Source organism: Saccopteryx leptura, chromosome X, assembly GCF_036850995.1.
Source record: "Saccopteryx leptura isolate mSacLep1 chromosome X, mSacLep1_pri_phased_curated, whole genome shotgun sequence".
NCBI classification, from domain to species: Eukaryota; Metazoa; Chordata; class Mammalia; order Chiroptera; family Emballonuridae; genus Saccopteryx; species Saccopteryx leptura.
Window position 1 is genome coordinate 95,792,557 of NC_089516.1, and position 23,530 is coordinate 95,816,086.

Here is a 23,530-nt window from a genome sequence, read left to right on the forward strand (position 1 = left end):
TTTATTTTGTTGATCCTAATGCACTTCAAATCAAAGAAACTGTTATAATGTTTAAAATAATTATAGATGGTGACTAGCTTCCTTTAGTGTTTTGCAAGATGTGTTTCAAGTGCTATACAAATACATGGGAAAGTAACAAGAAAACTTAAATTTTAAACCTGGATTACTACACAACACTACACTATACTATTCCTATACTCTACTTGGTGCAGTATAGGATGATTTTGCTTTAAATACTACAGGACATAAAGATGGAAAAGGCCATAAAACATACATATTTTAACAAAAAGAGCTTCATAAACCAGCTGTACTACAAAACATTCCCTTTACCAAAGATTACTTTATCTCTTAAACATCTGAGAAGTTACTTTCTTGTGGCTGTAAGGAACGAGCACTTTTAGATACATTACAATAATCTCTAGTAGTATTTGGCATCTTAGGTACATTAACATTAACAGGATATTACAACTGTATCATAAAAGAAGGCTGCACATTTTAATTTTTTGAGCCTCTTGGAGTTTTTGAATGCTTTTTATCAGTTTGTGTTTTGGAGTTGTTACCTTTGGAATTCTTCTGTTTAGTTGGCGATCTGTCTGGAGCTGAAGACCTAGAACGCAACATATATTCATCTGGGGAGCCTTTAAGTCGGGTTGGATTCCTCATCTCTCTATCCATTTCTTTCTGAAGCTTTAATGCTAAAGTCTTATCATTTTCTTCTTGCATTTGTCTCTGAAAAAGGGCATATTCTACCTCTAACGGCTTTAGAGGGATGATGACTTCTGTTTCCCCTCGCTCCAAGGAAGCTTTGGGGGACATTTTCCCTCTTTTTACAGAAAAGCATGGATCCCTGTCTGTTTCAAACAAAGTTTCCTGTTGTTTTCTTTTAGAAATATCTTTACTGATCAGTGGGTAAGGCTCTTCATCTTCTTCATCTGTATCAGTTCCAACTACCTGTGTCATATCTGATATACTGCAAATACTCTGTGTTTTGCCACGAGGCTTAATTGTGGCTTCTGTGGAACAGGAAGCTCTGGGTTCAGGCTCCTCATGAATTATGACACATACCTCCTTATCATGCTTGCTTGGTGTCATTTTGACTTTTACTTCAGGGTACAATCCTGTACCACTGCCACATGGCTGAGGCACAGGTGACTCTATTGAAGACTGTGCAGCTTGTTCTTGGATTTCAAGGCATATTTGAGAAGGAAGGGTTGGCAGGTCTTCCTCCATTTCTGTGTCTTGCCATGCAGTGCTCTGTGTACCACTGGTGACAGTGCAGCTTTTCTGGCCTTTTTGCGCAACTTTTGAAACTGTTGAAACTGGCACGGGCCGACAGTCAGATTTAGGTGGCAAACACTCCTGAGTATCTCCAGTACTTCTTTGTTTCTTTTTTGATCTGATTGTGAATGGATCATATTCTCTGGTACTCATGGGAGAAGCCAAGTCACTTTCCACACAGGAATAGTTTATGTCAAAGCTTATCTTTTTTGCCAGTGCTTCATCAGTTATCAGCTGTTGTTGTAGCCTTCTTTTCATTATTTCTGCCTGTCTTTTTTCCTCTAGTGCCTCCTCTGCCAATAATTTCTGTATGTATTCTTCACTGGCTTTGTTTTCTTCTTCGTCAATGGCTTGCTTCTCTGCCTCTATCTTTCGCACTTCCTCTTCATATTCTCTTCTCAATTCTCCAGGCTCACTTAAATGATGAACTATCTGCAAGTTATCACTCGTTTCTACTGATTGTGGGCAAGATTGTCGAAGGTGACATTCTCTTGGATAGTGTTTTTTAATTTTCTCCCACAATTCCGTATTGACAAGAGATTTTCTTCGCATATGGTCCCGGGCCCATGAAGAAACCCACAAGCGGCAGAAGGGACAGCATAAGTCTGCCTTTTCTGCAAGGGATAGGAAGCATTCCTTACAGAGCGAATGATCACATGGTAGCGTTACAGGTTCTATCAGGATTTCCAAACAGACCCCGCACTTGTAATCGGACAAGGGAGGGATGGCCTCTTCAGGTACATCCATTTTACTATGCTACTAAGGCAGAGTCAGGCAGAGTCAACTTCAACACCCAGAAGAGACGTTATCCAGCCACCTATGGAGAAAGACAGTGAACAGGTCTGTGTTTAAACATAATGCCCAGCAGCGTATCAGAGTTCAGAGATTGGGAGCATCAAACACCTCTGGAAGCAGAAGCGGCTCTGCAGGCTAGGCACACAGTACAGCCTTAGGAGGTGGTGTCATGTCCACATTTAGAGCAAATGTGTCCACGTTTAGAGCAAAAGACCGGTAAGGAAATAAATGAACCTCTCCATAGTCAGGAGACCTTGGCTGCTCTGAGGTACGTAACGGTTTGGGCAGTATGGATAGGGAAGATGGCGGGCACCGGGAAGATGGCGGGCACCGGGAAGATGGCGGGTGTGACAGTTGGCGTGAGGGGAGTTCCGTAATGTTTCCCGCCACCCTCTCACCAGGTGTGGATAAACTAAGTTACCTCCTCCCTCTCTTCAGTAAAGATGCTTCCTTCGATGTGGGCAGACAAACTGCACACAGTCCAGGAGCACGGCCTCAGCGCCACTGCTTGCTGAAGAACAGCCTCAGCGCCGCCACCATTCGAGGACGAACAATGCTTCCGCTCTGTCCCGGAAACACTCCGCTGAAGCAGGCCTTCCGGTTTACTGTTGCTATGGAAGTAGGGCACAATCACGTCCCCGCATTCCAGAGTCTCGCGAGGTTTTCCAAGGTTCAGAGTTCATCCCTCCCTTTTCTTGGGTCTGCTGAAAAGCTTCTACAAATCTTATCATTAAGAAAAAGATTTTGGGGGTATCATCCCAACCTATCTCTTTTCCTGTTCCATTAATCCTTTTAAACAAATGCACTTATAAAGTAGCAGCCTCGTCAGACCAGAGGTGGAGAGTGTAGCAAAAGCAGAATAAACCGTTAATCGAGCAGATAAACTAAGATGGTTCAAGCAAGAGGAAAGTGCTGAGGGTGAGAGTTGAAATCAGCCTCAGCAACTCTGTTTTAGAGACAAGACTCCAAGCTCTAAAATTCTTGGAAGAGGAAATAGGGTACCAGGTAGGAAATCATGGGAACAATTAATCAAGCCCTGTTATAAGAATTATGGTCTGATTCCATAGTAGGACCAGCAAGCGGTAAGTATAAATCCTGACATACAAAATAATTGGCCTAAACTTTCCTTCCTAGAGATAACATCTAGGCCTCATATGTATTTCAGTGCCAGGCCCAGACAAACCAAGAGGGCAATGCCAAGAACATCTGTGATATCATTGACCAATCAGTGGACACCATGACTTTGAAAAGATATACCTTAAAAAACTGATAAATACTCTATTGATACATTTCCCTAAGACCTCCTCTGAACTTCTAGCCTTTAAAACTTCCAAGCCAGCCTAAAGACACAGCCCACACTCTCCCTCCCAGGAACAAACCCAATCTTTTTCTTTCCCCTTCTTCTTCCACAAGCATGCTTTCTCCTAAACTCTAAGATCTCACAAGACTTGCAACCACGGGAGCAATAGAAGGCCTGCTTCAGCGGAGTGTTTCCGGAAAAGAGCGGAAGCATTGTTCGTCCTCGAATGGTGGCGGCGCTGAGGCTGTTCTTCAGCAAGCAGTGGCGCTGAGGCCGTGCTCCTGGACTGTGTGCAGTTTGTCTGCCCACATCGAAGGAAGCATCTTTACTGAAGAGAGGGAGGAGGTAACTTAGTTTATCCACACCTGGTGAGAGGGTGGCGGGAAACATTACGGAACTCCCCTCACGCCAACTGTCACACCCGCCATCTTCCCGGTGCCCGCCATCTTCCCAGTGCCCGCCATCTTCCCTATCCAAGTATCAGCTTGTCCAGAACTAACCCCTGAACCCTTCCCCAAGGTCCCCTTTTCTCTAACTATCCATTGAGCTGACAGTAGCTGTGCCCATGCTCACTTCTTCCCGTACTTTAGAGCCAAAGTAGCATTGCCTAGTTTTTCTACTGTTGCTTCTTCTATCCTAAACCCCTCCTTGTTTCACTCTCTCCAGCTTTCAGAAACATATTCTCAAAATCCCCTGGACTCCTGTTGTGAAATCTTTCCTGTTAAAAGTCAAGAACCCTTGCCCTGGTGAGATACTTCAGTTGGTTGGAGCGTCATCTGGAAGCACAGAGGTTGCTGGTTTGATCCTTGATCAGGGCACATACAGGAACAGCTTGATGTTTCTCTTTATCTCTCTCTCTCTCTCTCTCTCTCTCTCTCTCTCTCTCATTCTCTCTTTTCCTTCCTCTCTCTTGGTAAAATAAATTAATTAATTAAAAGAAAAGAACAAAGTCAAGAGCCCACACACTACAAGTTGACTTGAAGAAGACCCTCTCTGGTCCCCATTTTTTTCTGGTAACACCAGGACATTTGTTAAGATCAGGTATTTTTTGATCAATTGTACAGCTCTTAAGCTTTGAAAGAGTTTCTTAAATCCCAAACCCAGTAAATGCATCTGGAAAGATGCTCTACCTTTTGCATTTAAGCCAAACTTATTCAGATACTTGGCATATTTTAATATTCAATTTATCTCTATTGCCTTTTAAAAATTATATTGTCTAAAACTAATCTTAGCATTAGGAAAAACTATAATATTCACAATTAACTCTCATTTTTGGTCATTTTCTATGCCAAGATAGTACCCTAGTTTATACTTCATTCTGTAAGTTTCCATGAAACTATATTATCAATAAGATTTAGAAAAATAATGAAAAACAAATTCTCACAAAACTGCATTGTTCTAATTTTCAATAACAGTTATATAAACGCATTCATAAATAATAGTAGTGGCACTACTATCACTTAACAGGAAAAATTAGGTTAGTGTTTTCCTCTATATGATGTCATTCACTAAACACCGACTGATGTATAAGAATGCAGTAAGCAAAAGCGCATTGCAAAATTTAATATGTTGAAGAACATTAACTTCATTGTGTCAATTTGTTAAAGTGCTAAGTAATGATTTTACAAATAATTACACTTTAATAGGCAGAAACACATTTATGTCCTTTTTGCTTTTATGATGCATCTAATGATAGATGTAGTATCACACAAGCTGTTGTTTTTAGGTATACAGCATCTCTTAATGTCCAAAAGAAAATGAAATATTATATGTCAGTACCTGATCAGTGACTGTATAAAATAAATTAGCGGCTTTTTTTCTTTTAGCTGCTTTTAATCGAAGCTCATTCATCATGGCTTAGAAAGATGAAATGCTTTCAGGCCATTCTTACTGAAAAATGGCAGTGAATGTTTAATGTCAAAAGTACAAGACAATAGTTTCAGATTAGTAAAATTTCTTTTATAATAGTTAGATTTATATATGCTTGGGTTTCTCCTCCTCCTCTCTTTTAAATATGTTTCTTAAAGAAAAATTTGGAAAATATTTATTTTTTAATATTAGGTTCTTTACCTCTGCACTTTTATATCATGGTCTAATAAGAGATAACTCTTTTTTTATTTTGTTTTTTACAATTTTCTCCTGGGCTGTTCTGTACTATAGTCATTAATATTTTAAATTTATTTTTACTTAATTTTTTATTCATTTGTGAGAAAAAAGGAGGAAAGAAGAGAGAGATACATCAACTCATTTTCCACTTAGGTGTTCCATTTACTTGTGTACTCTTTGATTGCTTCTCCTATGTGCCCTGACTGGGGATCAAACTCACAACCTTGGAGCAGCCAGTTAACAATTTATCTCCTGAGCCACCAGGCCAGGGCTCAGTTTTTAAATATCACAAACAAATATCTATAAAAGGATTAAAATTAATGACATTCCGCTCTTTTTTTTTTTTTTTTTTTTTTTTTTGTATTTTTCTGAAGCTGGAAATGGGGAGGCAGGCAGACAGACTCCCACATGCACCTGACCGGGATCCACCTGGCACGCCCACCAGGGGTTGATGCTCTGCCCATCTGGGTGTTGCTCTGTTGCAATCAGAGCGATTCTAGCACCTGAGGCAGAGGCCATAGGGCCATACTCAGTGCCCAGGCCAACTTTGCTCCAATGGAGCCTTGGCTGCGGGAGGGGAATAGAGAGACAGAGAGGAAGGAGAGGGGGAGGGGTGGAGAAGCAGATGGGCGCTTCTCCTGTGTGCCCTGGCCAGGATCGAACCCAGGACGTCCACACGCCAGGCGGAGGCTCTACTACTGAGCCAAGCGGCCAGGGCCGACATTCCACTCTTGATACATAAATTCTAAAGGGGAGCAAAGTTTTCCATGCCAAAATATGCCTCTTTGGGAATATTGATTATTTCAGGCCGGTTAATCTTAAAATTTGGTGGACAAAAAAGCTCTGAAAACCAAGTTAGAAGTTACCTTTTGCGGCCTTGCAGACGCTACCGCCCCGGAGTTGCGCGCAATCAGCCATGGTGAACCCCACTGTGTTCTTCGACATCGCCGTCGACGGCGAGCCCTTGGGCCGCGTCTCCTTCGAGCTGTTTGCAGACAAAGTTCCAAAGACGGCAGAAAACTTTCGTGTTCTGAGCACTGGGGAGAAAGGATTTGGTTATAAAGGTTCCTGCTTTCACAGAATTATTCCAGGATTTATGTGCCAGGGTGGTGACTTTACACGCCATAATGGCACAGGTGGCAAATCCATCTATGGGGAGAAATTTGATGATGAGAATTTCATCCTGAAGCACACAGGTCCTGGCATCTTGTCCATGGCAAATGCTGGACCCAACACAAACGGTTCCCAGTTTTTCATCTGCACTGCCAAGACTGAGTGGTTGGATGGCAAGCATGTGGTCTTCGGCCAGGTGAAAGATGGCATGGATATTGTGACAGCCATGGAGCGCTTTGGGTCCAGGAATGGCAAGACCAGCAAGAAGATCACCATTGCCGACTGTGGACAACTCTAATAAATTCTCGTTTTATTTTAATCACCAGACCATTCCTTCTGTAGCTCAGGAGAACACCCCTTCACCCCCATCTGCTTGGAATGTTCTCTAATCTTCGTGCTATCACCACAGTCCATTGGGTCCCTCCTTCCTTACCCCTTCAAGTCTAGCTGGAGTGCATAGTTAAGTTTATGATAATGAAATAAAAACTAAACAATTGTCTGTCAAAAAAAAAAAAAAAAAAAAAAAAAGAAGTTACCTTTTGCAAAAAGGCATTTGTTTTTGTAAGAGCAATTTTCATTTGTAAGGTTGTTTCCCTCACTACCAAGCCTGTATTCACTATCAGTGAAAAAAGTTGAGACTTAAATTTGCATATCAATCTTAACCCATATTTATTGTGCTTTTCCTAGTAAATTCCCATTGCTGACTTCCCACTCCCAATATCTTTTGTTGTCTTTAGCTGAATGAGGTACTTAAGGTTAAGGCTTCCTCCACTTTGGTGTGATGCTCAGTTTTTCTGGATCTGTTCTTATGTGTATAGTAGGTATACATTTTATTAAACTTTAATTTGTATTTTCATATTAATCTCTCTCTATGTCAACTTGATTATTAGACTATCCAGAAGAATCTTAAAGAGTAAAGAAAACTTTTTTCTTCCTGACAGTCCAAAACTGAATAAAATAACTGAATAACAAGCTCTCATATATTTACAGAGAAAGACCAGTTAATAGTTTTAAATTAAAAAAATAATTGCTGAAATATATTTATACTTTTTATTTTTTTAATTTGATTTTAGCATGTCCAAAATTAATTGTGCAGGTCAGGTTTGCAGTCTGGTAACACAAAGAAGTGTTGATGTTGCAAGAGATAAAGAAGAGTCAGAAGAAAGTCTTTCTTGCTTTTTGAGAGACCTCAGTATTTTTCTCTAAGGATGATTCTCACATTGTGCAAGGTAATCTGCTGTATTTATTCATAATTTACTGATTTAAATGTAAATTTAATCTAATTTACCCCAATATCTAGACTGGTGTTTGACCAAATACCCGGCTACCTTGGCCTAGCCAAACTAACAAAAAGAGCAATAACTGATAGATATGTGAATTCTAAACTGCCCTCTTGATGTTCTGCTTATCTGTCAGACCTCACCCATACTGGACTATTGCCCCTGAGACAGAAGAATCCCCAAGAAGCTGGCAGGCCCCCCAAGGAGGAGCATTTTGGACATACCAGGACTTTTGATTCAACACCCACTTGCTTGAGACTCTCCTTTTACCCTATAAATTCGTCCCCCTAGCTTTTACTGGTGCTCTTCTCCCTGGAAGAAGTGCCTGGGAGGGTTCCTTTCTTCCTTTCAATAAAGGCTGTTACTACAATCTTTTCAGACTCCCATGGATTCCAATATTTGGTGCTGAAACCCGGGACAGGGTACTAAGTGCATATTGTATATTGGATTAAAGTTTTTGATTTCTGCACTATAAAGTGGGGCAGACCGGGAGCTTGCTCTCTCGGTTCCTGAGATTATCATTAGAGCAGAGAGCAGGTTGGAGAGCAGAGTAAGGCCATGTGGAGGAGAGGAGAGGCAGCCAAGATGGTGGAGTGCTAAAGGAGAAGCCAGTTAGTGCAGAGTTTGTATAGAGAGAAGGAGATGGGGAACAAAGGAGAATGAGGCTAGTGAGCTAGAAACCTTTGATTCTAGGAAACTCGGATAAGTCAGTAGCTTTGTGAGCGCTGAATGAGTGGGTTTTGGAGCCAAGTGTGTGTTTTTACTTGCCCACCTGGTGCAAGCTAGGATTAAAGCTAATGGCCCACCAGTTCTTGGCTCCATTGTTTCATTACCATCTGTCTAAATCCAATGCAAACCTGCATGGGCCGGACGACTGTGATGGTGTACATGTATACTGACCATACAATAAATATTATGTATTTTGACCCAAATCCAGAAACCAGTGTAAGCAAGTTAGACTATTATATAAAGACCCAGTGGATAGAATGTCGGCCCATAGTGTGGAAATCCTGGGTTTGATCCCTGGTCAGGGGACACATGAGAAGTGACCATCAGATAGCATCTCTTGCCCTCTCTTTTTTCCTCTCTCAGCCAGTGCCTCGATTGGTTCCAGCATCTGTCCGGGCACTGAGGATAACTTGGTTGTTCCAAGTATCAGCCTCAGACACTGAGGATAGCTAGGCTGATTCAAGCATCGGCCCAGACAGGGCTTTCCAGGTGAATCCTGGTCTGGATGCATGCAGGATTCTGTCTCTCTATCTCCTCTCACTTAAAAAAAGAGAATATTATATAAGGGTTAAGATAAAAATATTATCCCTTAAATACATAATTTTTATAATTAAACTTTTACCATAAATAATATTAGAAATTCTAAATATTAGAACTGTAACATAGTATAAAAATCCTAGTGTTGCAAAAAAGAAGCATTTTGTATTTTTTCTGCAATCATTAGAAAGTTAAAGGGAATTTTGTTCCAATAACATTGTTGTAGTTTCTTTTTCCATTGTTATCACTTAACTTTGCTATTTTAAATTTTCTATCCACTACTAATTTTAGACAACTTTACCAGACTAAGTTGTTTCATGCTACTTTATTTAGGGCACTTGCATTTTCACTCCTCAACAGATTTTATGCATTTTTCATATGCCTCTTCATTTATTAGTTCATCTAGTGCTGAAAAGTCACTCAGTGTCATCTTGATCAGCCAACCATCTTCATAACAAAATTTGATGACAAGTCCTGGATTTTCTGCAAGTGCTTCACTCATTTCAGTTAATTCTCCTGATAGAAGAGAATAGAGTTCACTAGGACCTTGAACACTTTCCAAAGCACAAAACTCATCTTGTTTGTTTGATGTTGTCCCAATTTCATGAAGATTACAATAAACAACATCACTCAAAGCTTCCTGCACAAAATTACTGATTCTCAATGTTTCATTACCGTTTTATATTATCAATCCATATTTCTTTCTGAATTTATGTACTGAAAGTAGGTTGAGGCTAGGGTGCAGTGTCCACGTGCTTGTTTTCAGACCCCAGTACCATAGCAGGCAGGGCGCTGTGGACACTAAGGGAAAGCCCAGGATCCAGGCCATGACCAGCAGGCTATGCACTGCTCCCCATTTTCACAGGAGTTTAGGGTTCTTGGCACAATTCCCATTAAAAGGTTTTAAAGAGTTTTGATAAAGATCACTAGGAGACATCTTGAATGAACTTACTGGGTGAACGGATGGGGTAATTTTGTGTTGTGTCAATGTTAGAAATCTCCAAAACTGTAGAGACTTTTTATACAAGTTTATTTGAGCCAAACTGATGGCATGCTGGGAAGCAAGATCTCAAATGCTTCAGAGAATGACAGTTTTGCAACTTTTTTTATACATTTGTAATTAAGGAAGGAACATGAGGAATATTACAAAATAGTGGAAGGAACCAAGACAGGGAAATTTCTATGATAGGATTACAAAATAGTTAAGATTATGTACTGCCTTGAAGGTGATCACCCTTCCCAGTGGGTATGAAAAAGTGGATTACTCTGGCATTTCAAAAGTTTTTTTTAACCTAGATGCATAAGAACAAAAGACAGGGCTTGCTAAAGATGAAGACAAAACTTTTTACTAAAGAAGTTATGGTCCTGGAGTTGACTACCCACTGTGATCTGCCCAGTTAAGGATTTATGATTAGATCACCTTGTGTGATTACATTTTGTCAATGAACATGTAAGATTTATTACAAAACCACCTTTTTTTAAAAAAATTCACAGTTGCATTCTTAGACTAGATACTGAAAAACTGGTTATTGGAAAACTGGTCAAGAGATAGCTCCTATAAAAATAATAAAAACTTAAGGTTCTAGACAAGAACCTTTAAAACCAGTCTGGAATAAAACTTAAAAGTTGATCATTTAAGTAATTTAGAAAATGAGAAAATGATATAAGATTTTGTTTATTATTTGAAATTTAAAATATAATAGAAGAAAAGTACTTTTATTTTCAATACTGTAAATGAACTTGAAGTAGACAGACCAAGATTGTCTAGTAGAGACTTTAATATAACGAATGTGTAAGAATGACTTGCAAAGGTTCAGCGGATAGAGTGTCGACCCAGCACACTGAGGTCTCTGGTTTAAAACTCTGAGGTTGCCAGCTATAGTGCAGGGATGTTATCTTGACTGTGGGATCATCAACATGATACCAAGGCTTTTGACTTGGCTGGAGCCACCCCAGTCAAGGTATGTAGGGGAAGCAATCAATGAGGCACTAAAGTAAAGCAACTATGAGTTGATGCTTCTTATTTCTCTTTCCTCTCTTTCTCCCTTCTTGTATATCTCAGTCTCTAAAAAGAAAGAAAGGAAGGAAGAAAAAAAAAAGGAAGGAAGGAAGGAAGAATGTGTGGGAATATTATATTTTGATAGTTTTCATATAATGGGCTCTGTTTCTACTGTGTGCCCAACATAGCAACTAACTGGTACTTATGACTTTAAGTAACTAAATGAAGAGATTTACTGAGAAGCCCTGGCCGGTTGGCTCATTTTTAGAGCATCAGCCCAGCACCTGGATGGAAGTCCTGGGTTCAATTCCTAGCCAGGGCACACAGGAGAAGCACCCATCTGCTTCTCCTACTTTCCTCCTCTCCTTTCCCTCTATTTTTCTCTTCCCCTCTTGCAGCCAAGATTTCACTGGAGCAAAGTTGGCCTAGGCACTGAGGATGGTTCCATGGCCTCTGCCTCAGGCACAAGAATCGCTCCGGTGTTTTATTAAGTGGGCTGTACTGTAGCTGGTTTCTAAGATGCAAAACAACATAAATTTTAACAATAATAATATAGCCAGTTATTCTGTGACAAACTTTCCATTTCCTTAAAAAAATAAAAAAGAAAAAGAAAGACTTTACATACACAATGGAGGGTTAAATAAATAATATGAAAAAAAGAAAAACCTGTTAAAGCATGCTTATGTTTACTTCTGCGCAACTGCGTGCCAAGCGAAAATGTGATTTGCTGCACATGGTATATCGCAGCATATCTTCTTCTCAAGTAATATTGACAAAAAAAGCAAAGATATGGGACTGACTCAGCAGCACTGACTCTGACTCCCCAGATAGGCAGAGCATCACCCCTTAGTGGGCTTTCCAGGTGGATCCAGTTCGGGCACATGTCTGTCTCTTTGCCTCCCTGCTTCTCACTTCAGAAAAATACAAAAAAAAAAAAAAAAGACATTTACTGAGGAACCACTCTATGCCAGAACACTTGTTATTTTAGAATCTGATGATCCAACAGTAAAAAATAATAATAAAACAATTTCTGTTCTCCTTTAACTTATTTTTCTAATGGTGGGAGAGACACAATTACAATTGATAAGCAGTGCATATATTCTCAGTGAATGATAAACACTGAAGAGTAAATAAAGAAGGCAAGAAATTGGGTGAATAAGAGAGTTTGCCTTTTAAATAGTGTCCAGAGAAGACTTCACTGAAAAAAGGACATTAGATTGTGACCTAAAGAAGGTGAGGAGAGCTAAGTCTTGTGGTTATTAAGGAGAACAGAATTGCAGCAGAGGGAAGAGCAGGTGCAATAATCCTCTGGCAGAAGCCTGTCAAACTTTGTGAAGATATAACAAAGAGGCCAAAGTAGCGACAGTAGAAGATCAAGAAGGAATACATTAGGAGATGATAACAAAGAGGGAAAGGTGGTGGTGGAAATGGTAGAAAGAGAGGCCTTATAGACATTTTATAGTGTGATAACAAACTTTTGAGAGGTTTAAAGCAAAGTATTAACATGATTTAATTATTTTTAATGGAATTTCCTTTTATGGTTATTGACCCCTTCTGAAGTGATGAAAACACTTTCCTGAAGTAAATAAATGTTACCATTGAAATGAAGCTAATATTAGACTTACTTTTTTTCTCACATAGGAATTACTCAGATTAATTTCAACCCATGACATGAAATTTTTCAATGTAATGTTTCCATACTGAAATTTTGCTGAAACATAAAATTGTGTTCTTACTTAAACTGTTGGTTCAAAGTTGTAACATTTGACCCCTTTCTTAGTTCCAGTCAGTGCCTTATTGTCCTAGAATATAATTAGTCAAGTTTGAATGAATTTCCAAAGGAAAACTGATAACAGAAATAGGTACAGGCAATAATATTTGGAGAAAACTAAACATACACAGGCAAAATTTTGTTTTCTAGTAATACATAGAGAACCTGGTAGGGAAAGACAAAGTTAAAAAAAAACCCAGTTTTTAATTTAAAAATTGTGAGTAAATCACAACTATGCAAAGAACATATTATGTTATTAATGGTTTTGGTCTAAAGAATTCTTTAGAAAATCCAGTGTTTTGTGCAAGAAATATAATGATGGCCAAGGCAGTTAGCCCTCTTATCAAAGCATTAGATCTGCAATGTATTGTTCTCCCACTTAGAGTCACCCTTGGGTTAGTGCTGTATGCCTGTTACCATATTTTAGAATAGTTTACCCATGAAATAAATAATATCTTCATTTTACAAATGAGAAAACAGGTACAGGGGTTGACAACATTGGCTTTTACACAGCTCTTAGACAGAAGAGCTTCAATTTGAGCCCAATATTTTCTGACACAGAAATGTAGGAATGAACAAGATAGGCATAGTCTTCTGGAGAAATACTTGCTTTTTTTTATTACTGTTTCAGTACATGCTATAAACAATGCCACACAGTTAAAAATATTGAACTTGTGAAAGAACTCTGTACATTAATTTCTCTTTCTCAGCAAATCAAAAACAAAAGCTAATTTAGTAATCAAATAAGCCTTTTTTTTCACTCTGTTCATTCAATCTCCCAAATAGTAGATAAAAGAGATGAAAGAGAGATAGTGCTATCCCATTTCCTAAAGAAAAGTTTCTTGTCATATTTGGTGTTCTAAACTAAGAAGCTTATTATTCAGCTTGTTGTCAGCAGAACTGATTGCCAATGAAGTGCATAAGTAGTAATCTGATTCATGCATCTTCTTGTTTGAACCTTTATAAATGAAGTGTTTACTTTAATGAATCATTACCTATAATTATAGCATCAGAACTCATGGTTCTATAGTTAAATATATGTCAGAATTTACATTACAGAACTTTTTTCTCGTTTATAAAAACAAAAACAAAAAAAGGTGTGTATAGTGGAATTTGGTGTACGTAAGCTAATTCAAGGCGCAGTTGAAATTTAGGGTATTAGTTACCCTTTCTCAACACCAAAGTCTTCTGAGGCAAAGCAGAGGGAGATTCATGAAAAATTTAGGAGATGTAAAAAAAAGTGGATAACTTTTGTTTTCACTACTAAAAAGGGTGATCCAGTGGGATAATAAGGAAATGGGTGATGTAGCCCCACAGATTATAATCTCAGGAAGGGAAAAACTCAGGTTGCAGACTGCAGGTCTAGAACAATTAGGATTTGCATCTCAAACTGTATTAGTTTGTGTTGCCATAACAAAATACCATAAGCTGAGTGTCTTAGATTTTTTTGTTTCTGCCATAGTCCTGAGTACTGACAGTCTGAGATCAAGGTGCAAGCATCGTTGCTTTCTGGTGAGAGCTCTCTCCATAGCTGGCAGATGGCCATTTTCTCATTGTGTCCATATGAAAACAAGGAGAGAGAAAGAGAGAAAGAGAGAGGTGGAGAGAGAGAGGGAAGTATACGGAGGGAGGGGGAAGAAAAAGAGATTTCTCTTACTTTTATTGTAAGGCTACCAATACTATCAGATTAGAGCCCCAACCTTATGATTTCATTTAACCTTAATAATCTCCTAAAAGCCCGATCTCTAAATACAGTTATATTGGGGATTTGAGCTTTTGAGCTTTGACATATGAGTTGGAAGAGAGGGACACAATTCCATGCATAGCATGGTCTTAAAAAGTAAATTCTTCTGTACTTCCATGCCCACCACCACCATTATGTCTTACCTAAGGCACCTGAACTCCAACTTCTACTATCCCTTCCTCAGGTAGTCTTATATTTATATGAACAACTGTGTTAGGATGGATCAAATAATAGTTGGAAACTTGAATGGATCAACAGATAAAGAGATGACAAATGAATGTATAAATACATTTGTAGTAAATGCCTACACATACACATACATATATATTTGTGTTTGTGTTCTTTGAAAGGAGAGGATAGTGTATGTAAGGCCAGGAGCCGCCATCGTGGCCATTCACATGCAGGTTCCCATTGGATTTGAACAGTCATTAAGAAACAGCAGAGCCAAAAACTGGTGGGCCATCAGCTTTAATCCTAGCTTCCATCCATCAGGCAAGTAAAAACACACATTGGGCTCCAAAACCCACTCATTCAGTGCTTACAAAGCTACTGACTTATCCGAGTTTCCTAGAATCAAAGGTTTCTAGCTCACCATACTTATTCACCTCTGTTCCACATCTCCTTCCTTCTCCCTGCACAAACTCTGCACAAACTGGCATCTCACTCAGCACTCCACCATCTTGGCTGTTTCTCCTGGCCTCCTTTTCCTCCATGTGGCCTTTCTCTGCTCTGCTCTCTAATGCTAATCTCAGGAACTGAGCGAGAGCAAACTCCTGCTCTGCCCCACTTTATAGTGTAAAAACCAAAACCTTTAATCCGATATACAAACAAGGAAGTCTCTGATACAAAGTCACTTATCTGAGGCATAATGGGATTCCTCATGAGTGTGTACCACCCAACATCAAAAAGGGTGGGAAAGGCTTAGTCCAGAAGTCGAGAAACTTTTTGGCTGAGAGAGCCATGAACGCCACATATTTTTAAATGTAATTCCGTGAGAGCCATACAGCGACCCATGTACCTTAGGCATTATCCAATAAAAATTTGGTGTTGTCCTGGAGGACAGCTGTAATTGGCTCCAGCCACCTGCAACCATGAACATGAGCGGTAGGAAATGAATGGATTGTAATACATAAGAATATTTTATATTCTTAACATTATTATTTTTTTATTAAAGATTTGTCTGCGGCCCTGGCTGGTTAGCTCAGCGGTAGAGCATCGGCCTGGCGTGCGGGGGACCCGGGTTCGATTTCTGGCCAGGGCACATAAGAGAAGCGCCCATTTGCTTCTCCACCCCTCCCCCTCTCCTTCCTCTCCGTCTCTCTCTTCCCCTCCCGCAGCCAAGGCTCCATTGGAGCAAAGATGGCCCGGGCGCTGGGGATGGCTCCTTGGCCTCTGCCCCAGGCGCTAGAGTGGCTCTGGTCGCAGCAGAGCAATGCCCCGGAGGGGCAGAGCATCGCCCCCTGGTGGGCAGAGCATCGCCCCTGGTGGCCGTACCGGGTGGATCCCGGTCGGGCGCGTGCGGGAGTCTGTCTGACTGTCTCTCCCCATTTCCAGCTTCAGAAAAATACAAAAAAAAAAAAAAAAAAAAAGATTTGTCTGCGAGCCAGATGCAGCCATCAAAAGAGCCACATCTGGCTCTTGAGACATAGGTTTCTTACCCCTGGCTTAGTCCCAAAACCAAGCTCTAGGCTACAAGGATACTGCCTGCCCACAGCCCACCCCCAACACACATTAATATAATCAATCATGCCCATCCCAAGCAAGAAGGGCAGCCAGTACCATCACCTGGGCGACGGGCTTCCACGTGGGCAGCACCATCTTTAAGAAAGTGAGCATAATATATTTTATCTGCCCAATAATCCATCCATATGCTTACTTTACTACCCACATTCTACACCACTGGCATCCCTGTGCAAGGAAATTAGGCACATTTTACAAATTACAAATACATGACAAATCATACAATTTCAACAATTACAAAGGTACATTTCACCAGTCTCTGAGCACTTTGCTAAAAGTGCAAAATGTTCTCTGTCTTCTTGCTAGCCATGGGAAAAGCTTCCCGGGTCAGGGGAAGGGCCTTTAGCAAAGCCTCCCCCAACCCCCATCAGGGTATTTCACATTGTCCAAAATCCATAAGTCCATTCAAGAAAGGAGCCAGTGCCCACTCTGGTCATAGTCCAGGAAATCAGTCCACACACATGGGGCCTTAGCCACCCCTCTCATCCCTGCCATCCTGGCAGGTCTTACACTGTCCCAAAGAGGAGCACTGGCAATCAGCATTTCCATCTCTGCTATAGAGAGCATGATGGTATCTACCCCTATGTCCCAAAATCGCAGGCCTACCAGGGGCATAGTGAGAACTCCTTGCTGCTGGGCTCTCATCTTCTGGAAACTGCAGATTGCAACTCCAGCCCGATTCTCCTCATCCTCCAAAGAAGAACTGGAAACACCAGCTACCACTGCTGAAATCGAGCCCCAGGCCATTGCCACCTTCTGCTCCTCGGGCCTTGCAGTTCAGGCCCCGGCCTCCTGCTGCTGCTGCCTCTCCACAACGTCCAGGGCAAGCTGCAACTCAAGAACCTGTTATTCCTTCTCCAGCGTCTGCTCTATTTCCAAACGAATCTCACAAACCTGGTCGGCCTCCACCGGTGCTTGCTCCAGCTTCAGGGTTGGCATCTCTTTCTCCCACGTTTGCTCCAGCTCCTTCCACTGATCAGTTTGCAGATCCCGGGCAGCCTCTACCACAGAGCTCTCGGTTTCCTCACGCATGACTGTAAAAGTCAGCCTATGGTCCCCAAAAGTACAGACATGGGGAAATATAACAGCAGCCAGTTCTCTACTCCACCACTCAAAGGTGATGGTGGCTCCATACCGATTTCCGATCCTGCCACAGACTACGCCAAATGTAAGGTCAGGAGCTGACATCATGGCCATTCACATGCAGGCTTCCATTGGATTTAGACAGTCAGTAAAGAAACAACAGAGCCAAAAACTGGTGGGCGATCAGCTTTAATTCGAGCTTGCACTCATCAGGCAAGTAAAAACACACGTTGGGCTCCAAAACCCACTTATTCAGTGCTCACAGAGCTACTGACTTATCCGAGTTTCCTAGAATCAAAGGTTTCTAGCTCACCACTTATTCACCTCTGTTCCCCATCTCCTTACTTCTCCCTGCACAAACTCTGCACAAACTGGCTTCTCACTCAGTACTCCACCATTTTGGCTGCTTCTCCTGGCCTCCTCCACGTGGCCTTTCTCTGCTCTCCTCTCTAATGCTAATCTCAGGAACCAAAAGAGAGCAAGCTCCTGGTCTGCCCCAATTTATAATGTAGAAACCAAAACCTTTAATCCAATATACAAACAAGGAAGTCTCTGATACAAAATCACTTATTTGAGGCATAATGGGATTCCTCATGAGAGTGCAGCACCCCACATCAAAAAGGGTGGGAGCCCTGGCCAGTTGGCTCAGTGGTAGAGCGTCGGCCTGGCGTGCAGGAGTCCCGGGTTCAATTCCCGGCTAGGGCACACAGGAGAAGCGCCCATCTTCTTCTCCACACCTCCCCCTCTCCTTCCTCTCTGTCTCTCTCTTCCCCTCCCGCAGCCAAGGCTCCATTGGAGCAAAGTTTGCTCGGGCGCTGAGGATGGCTCTGTGGCCTCTGCCTCAGGCGCTAGAATGGCTCTGATTGCGGCAGAGCGAGGCCCCAAGATGGGCAGAGCATTGCCCCCTTGTGGGCATGCCAGGTGGGTCCCGGTCGGGCGCATGTGGGAGTCTGTCTGACTGCCTCCCCGTTTCCAGCTTCGGAAAAATACAAAAAAACAAAAAAGGGTGGGAAAGCCTTAGTCCCAAAACCAAGCCCCAGGCTACAAGGATCCTGCATGCCCACAGCCCACCCAACACACATTAATATAGTCACGTCCATCCCAAGCAAGATGGGCAACCAATACCATCACCTGGGCAACGGGCTTCCATGTGGGCAGTGCCATCTTTAACAAAGTGAGAATAATATATTTTATCTGCCCAACAGTGTGCCACACTGAAGATTCTTAGTAGAACACTTTTTATAGCATATTTACAAAGACAATTATAATTTAAGGATTTGATCATTTGGGGAAGTAAAAGACATTCTGATCTGATTATTGAGCTGACTTTAGAAAATCATCCACTGGGTTAAGTTCATCTGTAGTTTCTTGCTGAGTCTTTTAAAGTTATAATAATGAAAATAATAAATAGATTAATGCCAAATATAACTAACAAATATTTTCATTTTTTGAAATAAATTTAAATATTTTTCTTCTAAATATATTAGTACTAATGTTTCTGAACAGTCTTAAAATTATGTTTCTGTTAATTTATATAAAAGAATATTTCTTACTCTCAAATATATAATTTATTTATATATAAACTGGGATTACATTAAATTAAGAATGTTACATTTACTGCTTAGGTTGTTCAGGAGAAGTTTTTACGCCTTTCACTTTGTTGGGTGCTTTGAAGAAAAATTTTCTTTGGCTTGAGTACCATGGAAAACCTGACCCTGCATATAATATTTTTTTCTTAGATGCTTATAACAGAAATTTGAAGTATAAACTATTATAATGACCTCTTTGTTGGTTTGGAAATACTAACATGTGCTTTGTTATGCAGCATTATAAACATAATATGGAATTTTTAGTTTATGTTCAAAGAAGATTAATAAGTTTCAATATTGTCATTTACCTATAGAATAAATTGTATAACTTTGTAGAAGATAAAACATTTAAAATGAGCTATGGCCAGGTAGTGCAGTTGTTTGGAGCACCGTCCTGATGTACCAATGGTGCAGATTCAATCCACGGTCAAGTCACATACAAGAATCAACCAATGAATGCACGAATATGTGGAACAGCAAATCAATGCCCCTCTCTCTTTCTCTCTCTTTTTCTCTTCCTCTCTCTCTCAAATCAATATACTAAAAAATAATATAAGGCCCTGGCCGGTTGGCTCAGTGGTAGAGCGTCAGCCTGGCATTCAGGAGTCCCAGGTTCGATTCCCGGCCAGGGCACACAGGAGAAGCACCCATCTGCTTCTCCACCCCTCCCCCTCTCCTTCCTCTCTCTCTCTCTCTTCCCCTCCTGCAGCCAAGGCTCCATTGGAGCAAAGTTGGCGTGGGCACTGGAGATGGCTCTATGGCCTCTACCTCAGGTGCTAGAATGGCTCTGGTTACAACAGAGCAACGCCCCAGATGGGCAGAGCATCGCCCCCTGGTGGTCATGCCGGGTGGATCCCGGTCGGGTGTATGCAGGAGTCTGTGTGACTGCCTCCCCGTTTCCAACTTCAAAAAATACAAAATAAATAAATAAATAAAATAAAAAATATTTAAAAAATTTCCATTGATTTGAGAGAGATTAAAAGAGAGAGGACGTCAGGAAGGAAGGGAGAAAGAGAGAGAGACAATCATCAACTTGTTGTTGCATTTCATTGTTCTATTTAGTTATGTATCCATTGACCAGATCTTGTTTGTGCCCTGACCAGGGGTTGAACCTGTGACCTTGGTGCACTAGGATGGTGCTTTACTCACTGCACACCTAGGCCAGGGCAAAAAAAGAAATTAAATGATTATAACTTTATATGCAGAATCCTTAGGAAGTGATTCTTATTTAAATCAGATTACCAGTGTAGTAAGGAACCAAAAAGCTGCAAAGTTCATATTGATGTTTTAGGAGGAAATGTCAGGCTTTCCTGTCCCATCCTTAATTCTTCCTTTGGGGAGGGGAGGGAGAAGAATGTAGAAGTTTCTGGCTCGCAAGGACAATGGGTCACTTAATTTTAACTATAGAATAAAGGTTGTCTGAGGAACTTCTTTTCTCTTTGAATAAGACACAGAATTTATATACCACCCTACATTGATTTGGCTCTTTCTCCATTCCTGGAATCCTAGAGCAACATATCTCTAGGCCAGGAGTAGTCAACCTTTTTATACCTTCCGCCCACTTTTGTATTTCTGTTAGTATTAAAATTTTCTTTTTTTTCTTTTTAATTTTATAAATTAATTTTTATTAATGTTAATGGGGTGACATCAATAAATCAGGGTACATATATTCAAAGAAAACATGTCCAGGTTATCCTGTCATTCAATTATGTTGCATACCCATCAACCAAAGTCAGATTGTCCTCCGTCACCCTCCATCTAGTTTTCTTTGTGCCCCTCCCCCTCCCCCTTCCCCTGGTAACCACCACACTCTTGTCCATGTCTCTTAGTCTCGTTTTCATGTCCCACCAATGTATGGAATCATGTAGTTCTTGGTTTTTTCTGATTTACTTATTTTACTCTGTATAATGTTATCAAGATCACACCATTTTATTGTAAATGATCCGATGTCATCATTTCTTATAGTTGAGTAGTATTCCATAGTGTATATGTGCCACATCTTCTTTATCCAGTCATCTATTGATGATTTTTTGTTCCATTTCTTTAAAAAATGTCATCAGAATTTTGATGGGAATTGCATGAAATTTATAAATTGCTTTGGCTAATATGGCCATTTTGATTATATTTATTCTTCCTATCCAAGAACAAGGAATATTTTTCCGTCTCATTGTATCTTTTTCGATTTCCCTTAACAATGCTTTGTAGTTTTTGTTATATAGGTACTTTACATTCTTTGTTATGTTTATTCCTAGGTATTTTTTTGTTGTTGTTGCAATCGTGAAGGAGATTATTTTTTTGAGTTCGTTTTCTAATATTTCATTGTTGGCATATAGAAAGGCTATGGACTTTTGTATGTTAATTTTGTATCCTGTGACCATACTGTATTGGTTTATTGTTTCTACAATAGTAATCTTTTTATAGAGTCTTTGGGGTTTTCGATGTATAGGATCATATCATCTGCAAAAAGTGATACCTTTACTTCTTTTCTGATATGAATACCTTTTATTTCTTTCTCTTGTCTGATTGCTCTGACCAGAACTTCTAGCACCATGTTAAATAAGAGTAGAGAGAGTGGACAACCCTGCCTTGTTCCTGATTTAAGGTGGAAAGTCCTCAGTTTTATGCCATTTAATATGATGTTGGCTGATGGTTTATCATATATGGTCTTTATCATGTTGAGATATTTTCCTTCTATACCCATTTTGTTGAGTGTCTTAAACATAAAGTTATATTTGTATTTTATCAAATGCCTTTTCTGCATCTATTGATAAGATCATGTGGTTTTTGTTCTTGTTTTGTTGATACGGTGTATTACGTTAACCGTTTTATGTATGTTGAACCATCCTTGAGATTCTGGGATGAATCCCACTTGATCATGATGTATTATTTTTTTAATATATTGTTGTATTCGATTTGCCAGTATTTTGTTTAGTATTTTAGCATCTGTATTCATTAGAGATATTGGTCTGTAGTTTTCTTTTTTTGTGCCATCCTTGCCAGGTTTTGGTATGAGGATTATGTTGGCCTCATAAAATGTTTTTGGAAGTATTGCTTCTTCTTCAATTTTTTGGAAGACTTTAAGTAGAATAGGAACCAAGTCTTCTTTGAATGTTTGACAGAATTCACTAGTATAACTGTCTGGGCCTGGACTTTTACTTTTGGGGAGGTTTTTAATAGTTTTTTCTATTTCCTCCCTGCTAATTGGTCTGTTTAGGCTTTCTGCTTCTTCATGACTCAGTCTAGGAAGGTTTTATTGTTCTAGGAATTTATCCATTTCTTCTAGATTGTTGAATTTGGTGGCATATAGTTTTTCATAGTATTCTACAATTCTTTGTGTATCTATGATGTCTGTGGTGATTTCTCCTCTTTTATATTTGATTTTGTTATATATAAGTCCTTTCTCTTTTTTCCTTTCTCTTTTTTTTGTCAATTTTGTTGATCTTTTCAAAGAACCAGCTACTTTTTTTATTAATTTTTTCTATAGTTTTTCTGTTCTCTATTTCATTTATTTCTGCTCTGATTTTTATTATTTCCTTTCTTTGGCTGGTTTTGGGATGTCTTTGTTCTTCTCTTTCTAGTTCCTTAAGGTGTGAAGTTAAGTGGTTCACTTGGGCTCTCTCTTGTTTGTTCATATAGGCCTGAAATAATATGAACTTCCCTCTTATCACTGCTTTTGCTTCATCCCAGAGATTCTGATATGTAGTATTGTCATTTTCACTTGTCTGTATATATCTTTTGATCTCTGCGCTTATTTCTTCTTTGATCCATTCATTTTTTAAAAGTATATTGTTTAGTTTCCATATTTTTGTGGCGGTTTTTTCCCTCTTTTTTTCAGTTGAATTCTAGTTTCAAGGCTTTATGATCAGAAAATATGCTTGGTACAATTTCAATTTTTCTGAATTTGCTGATGTTATTTTTGTGGCCTAACTATGGTCAATTCTTGAGAATGTTCCATGTACACTAGAGAAAAATGTATACTCTGTCGCTTTGGGATGAAGTGTCCTGTAGATGTCTAACATATCCAGGTGCTCTAGTGTTTTGTTTAAGGCCAATATATCTTTATTGATTTTCTGTTTGGATGACCAATCTAGAGCCATCAGCGGTGTATTGAGGTCTCTAAATATAATTGTATTTTTGTCAGTTTTTGTTTTTAGGTCAATAAGTAGCTGTCTTATATATTTTGGTGCTCCTTGGTTTGGTGCATATATATTAAGAATTGTTATGTCTTCTTGATTCAGTATCCCCTTAATCATTTTGAAATGACCATTTTTGTCTTTGTCTCTGAGTACTTTTTCTGTCTTGTAGTCAGCATTATTAGATGTGAGTATTTCTTTTTTTTTTTTTTTTTTTTTTTTTTTTGGTTGTTATTTGCTTGGAGTATTGTTTTCCAGCCTTTCACTTTGAATTTGTTTTTATCCTTGTTGCTTAGATGTGTTTCTTGTAGGCAGCATACAGTTGGATTTTCT

At 39.8% G+C, this 23,530-nt stretch overlaps 2 protein-coding genes and 1 pseudogene across 2 annotated transcripts; 1 reads left to right on the top strand and 2 right to left on the bottom strand.

Moving 5' to 3' along the window:
- Positions 1–348: 348 nt before the first annotated feature.
- LOC136386430 (E3 ubiquitin-protein ligase RNF168 pseudogene) lies at positions 349–2,025 on the bottom strand (annotated as a pseudogene).
- Positions 2,026–6,356: 4,331 nt separating this feature from the next.
- LOC136385370 (peptidyl-prolyl cis-trans isomerase A) lies at positions 6,357–6,911 on the top strand. Its single transcript, XM_066356199.1, has one exon. The coding sequence runs from the start codon at positions 6,396–6,398 to the stop codon at positions 6,888–6,890; it is 495 nt and encodes a 164-aa protein (XP_066212296.1). The 5' UTR covers positions 6,357–6,395; the 3' UTR covers positions 6,891–6,911.
- Positions 6,912–9,484: 2,573 nt separating this feature from the next.
- On the bottom strand, positions 9,485–17,139 carry LOC136386431 (glycine cleavage system H protein, mitochondrial-like). The gene is made up of 2 exons (XM_066357853.1): positions 16,903–17,139; positions 9,485–9,778 (listed from the first exon to the last, which is right to left on the bottom strand). The coding sequence occupies exons 1-2, from the start codon at positions 17,137–17,139 to the stop codon at positions 9,485–9,487; spliced, it is 531 nt and encodes a 176-aa protein (XP_066213950.1).
- Between the last annotated feature and the right edge of the window lie 6,391 nt (positions 17,140–23,530).

What these genes read in the sequence shown, in the direction of transcription:
- LOC136385370 (XM_066356199.1), top strand. Translation starts at nt 6,396, where the DNA reads ATGGTGAACCCCACTGTGTTCTTCGACATCGCCGTCGACGGCGAGCCC.
- LOC136386431 (XM_066357853.1), bottom strand. Translation starts at nt 17,139, where the DNA reads ATGGCCTGGGGCTCGATTTCAGCAGTGGTAGCTGGTGTTTCCAGTTCT. An exon ending in GTGCTCCTCTTTGGGACAGT is followed by an intron (nt 9,779 to 16,902) that starts GTAAGACCTGCC and finishes AATTTTGTGCAG; the next exon opens with GAAGCTTTGAGTGATGTTGT.